This window comes from Sprattus sprattus, assembly GCF_963457725.1.
Source record: "Sprattus sprattus genome assembly, chromosome: 15".
NCBI classification, from domain to species: Eukaryota; Metazoa; Chordata; class Actinopteri; order Clupeiformes; family Clupeidae; genus Sprattus; species Sprattus sprattus.
In genome coordinates, this window is record NC_137913.1 from 8,964,191 (window position 1) to 8,974,225 (window position 10,035).

General features: G+C 41.4%; 1 protein-coding gene across 1 annotated transcript; it reads left to right on the forward strand.

Moving 5' to 3' along the window:
- Positions 1-1,508: 1,508 nt before the first annotated feature.
- LOC308376556 (transmembrane protein 144-like) lies at positions 1,509-9,016 on the forward strand (the record flags this gene model as incomplete). Its single annotated transcript, XM_080852932.1, has 12 exons — positions 1,509-1,584; positions 1,705-1,869; positions 1,998-2,120; positions 2,333-2,432; positions 3,184-3,264; positions 3,361-3,452; positions 5,014-5,059; positions 7,715-7,833; positions 7,973-8,092; positions 8,347-8,444; positions 8,657-8,710; positions 8,933-9,016. The coding sequence occupies 12 exons, from the start codon at positions 1,509-1,511 to the stop codon at positions 9,014-9,016; spliced, it is 1,158 nt and encodes a 385-aa protein (XP_080709058.1).
- Positions 9,017-10,035: the final 1,019 nt, after the last annotated feature.

The following is a 10,035-nucleotide window of genomic DNA, read 5'->3' on the forward strand; positions in this document are numbered from 1 at the left end:
AAACACGCCAGGGTCTTCACCAGCAGGATGGCCGTGCGGGAAACCGCAGACGCAACCTCTGACGCTTACACTGTCATGTATTGAAGATGATGTGTTATTGAAATTGTGATATAGTTGGAGATAGTATTCATAATGGGTAGAGCAGGAATAGGGGGGCTTATTGTCTGATTACTTAAGCACTGCCTGTGAACATGGTGATTTTCATACTGATCAATACTTTCATATTGTATTGCTTGATTTGGAATACAAAGGATTTGATCAATGCAAACCAATCGTTCATTTAGGGAAACAAAGGATTAGCTCTCACATGTTAGTGTACCCACTAGCCTTGGAGAACAGCCAAACACAGGAGAGAGGGGGAACTAGGTTTCTTTCAAAAGACTTTTACATGTCCAGGCCGAGGGGCCCATGGTGTCAGAATCCGTCCCTGTCAATGAACCATCCTTTTTGTTGCTTAAGGACTACAATAAACCTCAGATCAACACATGTGGCCTTTTGACTGTTTGAGAGAGAGTGGCTGCTTTTCACTGTGACAACAGGAAGGGAATAGAATAGTGCCATGTGTGATAAGAAATGCTTATCCTACCGTGCTCTCCGATCTCACGAGGCACGCCATAAAACGCCCTCCTTGAAGTGGGACCACACCTTTGAGCACCTCGGACAGCCATCCGAGGGTCTCGGATGGCCTCTGGGGCACCGCGTGAATTTTCTCACTATCCGATCCGAGCTGTCCGACACCCCTGGCTAAAATCACGTGTCCTGTCTCGTTCCCTATATGACAGCACCGCCGTTTTTTAAAAATCGCTGAGAGATCGCTGGGATTGGAACCTGGGGCTTGGAGGTCCAGGAGTGCATTAGGAGTTGGAGGAAGATCAGGGACAAGTTTGTAAAAATGAAAAAAAAAAACTATGAAGGGCACCAGCATACCGACATCTCCTTTCTTCCTTGCTCTATCGTGGCTCTCGCCGCATGTAAAGCAGAGACGTCGTCTAATTACAGCAATAATAAAAACATTTCTTGGTTTTCGAACAGCCTCTTTGTGTTTGAGCTAGAAGAGCATGCAGTGTAAATGATTAAATTGTAAAAGAACCTGAATTGTAGACGTAAAAAAGCAGAACTGTTTGTGTGGCATAATAATAGAAAATATTCGGCATTAACCGCCAGCTTGGTCATTGTCGTTAGTGATTCATTTCACAACAACAGCCTCTGATCATTAACGGAAAATACACGGGATAATAACAAACGATTTCTTATTTTATCGTTTTACTGTTGTTGATGATGATGTAATGGCCTTGTAACATCGTAGTAAACCGATGGTAATCTCCACAGCCCCTCGTAGAACCATGCAGGTAAAGGTGAGTCGTACGACCATCCGATTAGAAAGGGCGTGTCTCTCGTGAAGTCGTACGAGCTGAATTGGATAACCATGCAAAAGCCTAAGGTTAAAAGGTTATTGAAAGGTTAGTCAGCTCTCGATATCCCACTGCGCTGTAAATATAACGTTAGCGATGGATCATCGTGCTGTTCTCCTCGCTCTGTGCGCTCTGCTATGTGTGACATTCGCAGCAGATCAAATGATCGGAGGTAAGGCTGGTAGCATTCTGTACATTATAATGATTCCTACTTAAAACAGCATGGCTGAAATTGTGTTATTGTAAAACTGTGTTTGTTCACAAGTGTCAATAGCCTACTTGTCTGTTCAAGATGGACACTCGCAAGAGCTGTCAGGAGCTAAGCTGTCACTTCTTGGTGAAACTAGTAATGGTACAAATTCAACCGACCTCACCTACGGATTTATCTCGTGCGCTGTGGCTGTGGTGTTCTACGGGAGCAACTTCGTTCCGTTAAAGAAGATAGACACCGGCGATGGTAGATTTGGACTCAGTCTCTCCTTGGCTTGTTTATATCACTGCATTGTGCATAAATAATAATTATCTCGCTCTCTCTCCCCCCCTCTGTGTGTGTTTGTGTGTGTGTGTGTGTGTGTGTGTTTACAGGAATGTTTTTTCAGTGGGTTCTCTGTGCTGCTATATGGATGGTGTCTCTGGTCACAAATGTAATACTGAACTGTCCCAGATTCTGGCCCCTGGCGATGCTGGGAGGAGCTATATGGGCCACAGGTAAAAATGCGGACTGTTTATGTATTGTATGGAAGACTTTTCATGCTTTTGCCAATGTAATATAATATTCATCTGTTGCTTCAAATATATTGTCTCTACAAATATTTTAGTGAAGCATTTACTTCCATATTACAAGCACTTGTCATGCCAACTAATTTAGCTTTCTTAGTCTAACTCCCCAGAATCCTAATGCTTGTTCATTCCTGTTTCAGGAAATGTAACAGTCGTGCCCATAGTGAAGACACTTGGCCTTGGGCTGGGGCTACTCATCTGGGCCTCATTCAACCTGCTCATGGGCTGGGCCAGTTCAAGGTGTGTGTGTGTGTGTGTGTATGTGTGTGTGTGTGTGTGTGTGTGTGTGTGTGTGTGTGTGTGTGTGTGTGTGTTTGTGTGTGTGTGTGTATGCGCGCGTGTGCATTTAGATAGAAGTGTATTTGCACATCTTTGAGTCTTAAGGTACACAGTAATGCAGGGGACTGACATGGGTAAAGACACAACTGAATTCTGCTTTCTGTGGTGACATTTCCCATGTGTATGCGTGCAGGTTTGGCTGGTGTGACATCAATGCAGAGAGTGTAGGAAAGCCTATGTTAAACTACATTTCCCATGTGTATGCGTGCAGGTTTGGCTGGTTTAGCGTCAATGCATAGAGTGTAGAAAAGCCTGTGTTAAACTAAATTTCCCATGTGTATGCGTACAGGTTTGGCATCAATGCAGAGAGTGTCGGAAAGTCTGTGTTAAACTACATTTCCCATGTGTATGCTTGCAGGTTTGGCTGGTTTGGCATCAATGCAGATATTGTAGGAAAGCCTGTGTTAAACTACATTTCCCATGTGTATGCGTGCAGGTTTGGCATCAATGCAGAGAGTGTCGGAAAGTCTGTGTTAAACTACATTTCCCATGTGTATGCGTGCAGGTTTGGCTGGTTTGGCATCAATGCAGATATTGTAGGAAAGCCTGTGTTAAACTACATTTCCCATGTGTATGCGTGCAGGTTTGGCATCAATGCAGAGAGTGTCGGAAAGTCTGTGTTAAACTACATTTCCCATGTGTATGCGTGCAGGTTTGGCTGGTTTGGCATCAATGCAGATATTGTAGGAAAGCCTGTGTTAAACTACATTGGAGCTGGGTTGTGCTTACTCAGGTAAACATAACAACCCTGATCTAAATACACACATCCCATAATTACTTGTGTAATTATTATAAATAATAATATTTATGTGTCTTCATGTGTTTTCAGTGCCATTGTGTTTTTCTTTGTGAAGAGTGATGTCCAGACAGCAGAAGAGACACCTTTACTCATAGCAGCAGAGACACCTTTAAGCCTAGTTTGTACTTCGGTAGACGACACTTTTGAAAAGGTCGCCGACACAAAAAAAAAGTGTCGTTCAGGCCAGGTGTGTTTTTATACTTCAGGCGAACAGTCGCCGAGTTCGTCATAATGGGAGAGGCGCTAACGACATTTTTCTGCCACTACATTGTACTTTTTGAAAATCAACGGCGCGTGCCGTCTATATAGCTAATCACACTGACATAATTATGAAGAGTGTTTAATGATATATATCCGTTTTAACAGGTAGGTATTATTTGTGGAGGAAGCAAGCTATAATAAAAGTATATGCTAATCTAACATACACTACATACACTTTCCAAAATGGCATTGCATTGAATAAATCAAGCCTATGATGTGCATTGCACATGCATGCTTTGTCAGTGCTTAACAAGATCTGCGTAATGTCCTGCGACAATCTGGCGGTGACTTCCTTCTTACGAGTGGTAGCCTACCCTATATTCAAAACCAGAGTAGGCTAAGTTTACAAATATTGCCTAGGAAAAGTTATATGCGTAAAGGCCCGGTAAGCGTCTCCGCTGCGCACATTAAATGCTGCGTGTGTTTTGTGCTACTTAAAATATTTCTAAATGATGCCAGAGCCTGCACTTCCACCTTCCTTGTTTAGGCCTATGTGTAAAACATGAAAATTCCTCCATTGAGCTGACCTCTTGCATTCTTCACCTTGCGCAAGCACTTTTTGCCACCCCACCACAAACATAAATCCGGCAACACTGGTTGGAACAAAGGCATTTCGGAACAGAGGGTTTAATTTGGTAAAGATATTTCGGAAATGTTTTCGAAATATTGAGCTTTCGGAACACTTGGCAGTCTCACAGCCACACAGAAGTTTTGCCTGGTCATACAACAGGGACGTAGCAATAAGGTTGTATGCACAACTCCTATCCTTCTAACTGCCGAGCCATTATTGAAGCACTATCCATGTTTCTGATCGCTTTCTCGTTGACCTTTCTACTTTGCCATCTACCTTGCCACTGACAGGGGCTCGTCATAATAGCAGGCACTGGGGCCCGTTGTATCTACGTTACGCTACTGTGACGACTTCAGCGCCAGTAGAAATTTCTCCATGTAGCCGACACTTCAAAACGACGGGTTAAAGTGTCGTCCATGACGTCATTTGTGTCGGCGACCTTTTCAAAAGTGTCGTCTACCGAAGTATAAATTAGGCTTTACTCTCCATTAGTCGAAGAGACACCTCTACTCATGTAGGTTCTCTGAAGGAGTTGGGCCCTTGCCCTGATTTATGAAGAGCTATTTGGCTTGCATTTCATTTGATCTTAGATTCAAAGGTTGACAGTGTTTGTCACATAGGCTATCAATATTTTATAGTTTGCATGTGAAAAGCACAACCCATGCAAGCACAAGCATATTTTGTGCATGTAAGCACATGTAACTGTTATTATCATTTGTGTGGATCTCACCTTGGATGAATATATGTTGTGGACCTTGGTGGCATTGGTGTCAGTATTTGTTCTTGTTTTTGTGTGCATAAACTCTGTGTTTCTACCCTGCAGACTGTAAATTCAGAGGATCCTGCTTCAGATGATTCGTGGGTGGATAAACTCGGACCCAATACTAAAAGACTTGTGTATGTACAGCACTAACATTGGAACATTTACTGCATCATATAAGCCAAGCACAATCTATCTATAAATCCAGGAATCTCTGTGTGTCCGTCTGTTTAGGGCGTATCTCCCTGACGGTAGTTAGGTTAGTTATGAGATTTCGCATGTAGCTTACGCATGTCATGAACCTGTGCATCCTTGATTTTGAAGATTTTTGAAATCATAGTTCGCGAGATATTTGTATATTACCGTTTCCCGTAGGCACTAATGGGTTATCGTTTCCCGTAGCACCGAAATGACGTCACAAATGACGTCACAAACAATATGTAAGGGATAACGGCCGACGAGCTGTCCAGTTCTACGAAGTTAATGGACGCTGCGGGGCAAAGAACACCACGACGCGGAGCTCCGCAGAAGTCCATTAACTTCATAGAACTGGACAGCTCGGAGGCCTTTATCCCGCTTATCTCCCATTTACAACATCCAAAAATGTTTTTATTATTAGTATTATTATTATTTAGAATTTCCTTTATCTTAAGGAAATGTAATATGCATAATAACCTGATGAATTCTTGATTTGAAGCCTAGTGCTCCCGTTAGAGAAAGTAGTGAGAAAGTAGTGCGTGGAACTGGACCTTTAGTTTACCCGGGCGTTGCTGCAAAGTGATACTCATGAGCTCACCTCTGTAAAGTAAACGGACACACGGACACAGGTATTGTTCATAAGGTTTTACTATTTACAGTTGAACTCCACGTTTCCGTTGATGGTGAAGTTGGACAGAGCAACAGGGAGGTCAAGTTTAGTAATTTTGGTCGAAGGCTCACAATCGAGCCGGCTAGTTAGCCGTGTGAGCTACCATCTGTTTCAATGTTTTTTTTTTATAAGCGCTAACAGCCGCCTACAAATAATATTCGAGACTTTCAGTTAAGAATTACAATACTCTGCAACATTCGTGTAGAACATAAACAACTAACCGAGTCAATTTAGGCATATAAAAAGTCGTATAGATAGCTTAATTGACATAAAACATTGCCCACTAACTTGTCGCAACACGCCGCCATCTTGGTTCAAATTATCCTAGCTGTCAAAAAATAAACGTTACGTTGGTTGTCAATGGTAACCATTCAAGAGCATTGATATGGAACGGCGATTTAACGTTTCTACTGGGACTACGTCCAAGGTGTCCGGTTATACGAATTTATTGTACACCCCATTAGCCAATCAGAAAACAGTATTTCGTTCCAGAGGGAGATAATAGCGGTTTTAAAACTATCCTGCCTTCACTCAAAGTTCAGAATAGCGTTGGATACAAGGAGGTCCGCATTCAAATTCTTCTTGGTGAACAGATACAGACTTTTGCTCAGGTAATCTTAAAACAGTGATTGATTTTATCTATTCGTTTGTATAAGCTTCTTTATATTAGGTTTCAAAGTAATGTCTAGAGTTGTACAGTCATCTAACAGACAGGGAATAGTAATCCACGCGTAATCCAAACGCAAACGATAAAATAGAAATATCTCGCGAACTATGAATTCAGAGAGAGAGTTGTATAGAGTAAAATTCATGCGTTTTGCATATGCCATGAATAAGTGCTGTAATCACAGTTACATTTCAACCATGCTTATGAAATGAGTTTGCCAAGTTGTAAGTCAAATAAGTGCAGAAATGTACTGTAAAAATACGCTATACTAATAAACAATACGAATATTTTTATAAGCCTCGGAGGCTTTCAGATTGTCCATTGCTTTCCCATCTGTTGCTATGGAGTCCACGAAATACGCGCAAATCTCGCTGTAAATTATGTTGGGCCCACGTCGTCATGTTATCCTCCCAGTCCTGCACTGAATTCGGGTGGGGGATAGTAACGCCATCTCCAGTCAGAGTATTTAAACTGTGTTCCCATTGTAAGGACATAATTAGATTACGATCTGTCTGAGAATGGGCTGTCAAAGCTAGCATCATCGAAGTCATACAGTAGCCTACAGTACAGTAGGCTACATACATTCAATAAAATGAACCTACATTTGAGTCCAACTGCATGACCATTCTTACCCTACACTACCCTTACAATAAAGAAGTGATCCTATTTCAACCATAACTTCATTTTAAATAATTTCGTTCTTTATGACATTTAGTTTATAGTTTAGACAGCAACTTTGACATCTATATTCAACTGCATCCACTACATAATCTCAAACTTTATTTGTTGGTATATCTCCAAAAAGGCTTACATTAAAACATTTCTTAATGAAAAGGAAACATGCATCACAATAATACTTCAGTGTAACCTGTACCTATGTGGAGTGCAAATATGTCTTGCTATTACACTACCCAACAGCTACACCTACGTCTGCTAACACTACAGAATGCATGATTCCTACGGGCACTGCACTAGTAATCATTAAATAAAGCATTCATATTCAATAAAAGTATCATGTGAGGTAAACCTGTTAACCTATAACTTATGATCGTGTAATGTAATCTCTCCCTCTCTCTCTCCCCCTTTCTCTGTCTCTCCATCTCTATCTCTCTCTCCCTCTCTCACTCTCCCTCTCTCTCTTCCACTCTCTCTCCCTCTCTCTCTTTCTCCCTCTCTATCCCTCTCTCTCTCACACACACACACACACACACACACACACACACACACACACACACACACACACACACACACACACAGAGGCTCTAGTATGGCTGTTTTTGCTGGTTTGCTGTTCGGTTCCTCCTTTATCCCTGTACTCTACATGAAAAGCCACGCAGACGATCCAGACAGCCTTTTCCACGGAGCCAGTCAGTTTGGTAAAGACAACTTGCACTCAGGAAACTCTGAAACGGTCTAAGCTACGAGATAAGCTTATAAAGAGCTTGATACAATGGACGTGTGTTACTCAGGATGTGTGTGTGTGTGTGATAAACACCCCTCTGTGTTCCCTTATAGATCTGGACTATGTTTTTGCTCAGTTTAGCGGGATCTTTCTCACCAGCACAGTTTACTTTCTCATCTACTGTGCAGTAATGAAGAACAAACCCAAAGTGTTCTTCAAAGCCATCCTACCAGGTACACGAACACACACACACACACACACACACACACACACACACGCACACGAACACGAACACACACACACACACACACACACACACACACACACACACACACACACACACACACACACACACACACACACACACACACACACACGAACACACACACACACACACACACACACACACACACACACACACACACACACACAGCTGTCATAGGCAGTAAACCCAAGTTACAGCCATAACGCATTCCCCCTCTTTCAGGGTTTGCCTCGGGGACTATGTGGGGAGTGGGTACATGTTGCTTTTTCTTAGCTAATACCTATCTGAGCCCAGTGGTCAGCTTCCCTATCGTCACAACAGTGAGTAGCATCTGCCTCAACCATTCATTTGCCAAAATGAGCCGTATACTATGCTATCAGTATACCTTTGTATTTGCACCTAAAGCCTGGTTACATTGTGAATGTCACTCACCAATCCAGTCTCCTTCAGTGATCTGTATCATCCGTCATGTATACATATACATATGTCTGTTGCCTAGTGTGATGTTCCATTGTGTGTATGTGTTTTAAAGGTCCCAGGTCTCATTGCAGCTGTGTGGGGAGTAGTGGTATTTAAGGAAGTGAAGGTGAGTGTGTAACTGTATTTTTACCAACAGATAGTGTTTAAATTACTCTCTTTTATATGTAATCTATATAATTAGCTTTTTTGCTTGAGGCATACTTTATAAATCTAATTATAGTTTTAATATTTGCTATTATTATTATTGTTGTTATTATCAATTGATTTTTTTAAATTTAAATGTGCAATTGAATGTGTTTTTGTGCTCACGCTGTTCTTCTGTCTATAGGGTTTACGGAACTTCCTGGTGCTTGGATTTGCGTTCTGCTTAGTGCTAACAGGCGCACTGCTGACAGGCTTCTCCAAGGTTTAGTGCACCGTCACCACAAGGGAGCTAACAAGTACAAAATAACCCAGGGAATTCGATTATTTCATTTTAATTTTTAAAATAATATGTTACTGAAGAATGTATGTTGACATTAATATTATTGATCAGGCTCAGGTTATTGTCAGTATCCCTTCATGTAAGATCCATTATATGTTCTCTTGTGCAAAGTTTTTCATTTGATAGAAGAAAATAATGTTGTAGACCACCTGGGTCCACGTTGCCTAGAATCTTATGTGTAGACCACCTCAGTCCACATTGCCTAGGATCATAGACCACCTCAGTCCACATTGCCTAGGATCATAGACCACCTCAGTCCACATTGCCTAGGATCATAGACCACCTCAGTCCACATTGCCTAGGATCATAGACCACCTCAGTCCACATTGCCTAGGATCATAGACCACCTCAGTCCACATTGCCTAGGATCATAGACCACCTCAGTCCACATTGCCTAGGATCATATGTGTAGAACACCTCAGTCTATGTTGCCTAGGATCATATGTGTGTTCCACTAAATGTGCTGACCATTGTGCTGCTTATAATTAAAATTGTTTTTATTCAGTGACTGTCATGGCTAAAAATGGACAGTATGAAATGATAACTTTGGTTATATTCTCAAAAGTGTGATTTTTTGTATAGTATTTTGTTATGTTTGATCATCATAATATATTTTCTAATTTGTTCATTTTTTTTAAACATAGAGAGCCACATTGAAGAGAATGAACATGTGAACTTGTGAAAAAGAGACTGTCTTTTAAAATAAAAAATATGAACCCTCTGATGTCTTGTTAACTATCCAACTGCTTTTTTATGAGGATATATTATTTCATACATCCATAATAGACCATTTTTTTTAAATACAGTAGAAAATGTGTTAGTCCTTCTGCTATTGGTTGAGGACTTCCCACAGTGGCCAAACCTTTCACTGTCACATGCAAGTACTCATACCCAACAATCTAGCCTATGATTTATAACACATGAGAGTACACTACAACCACCATACT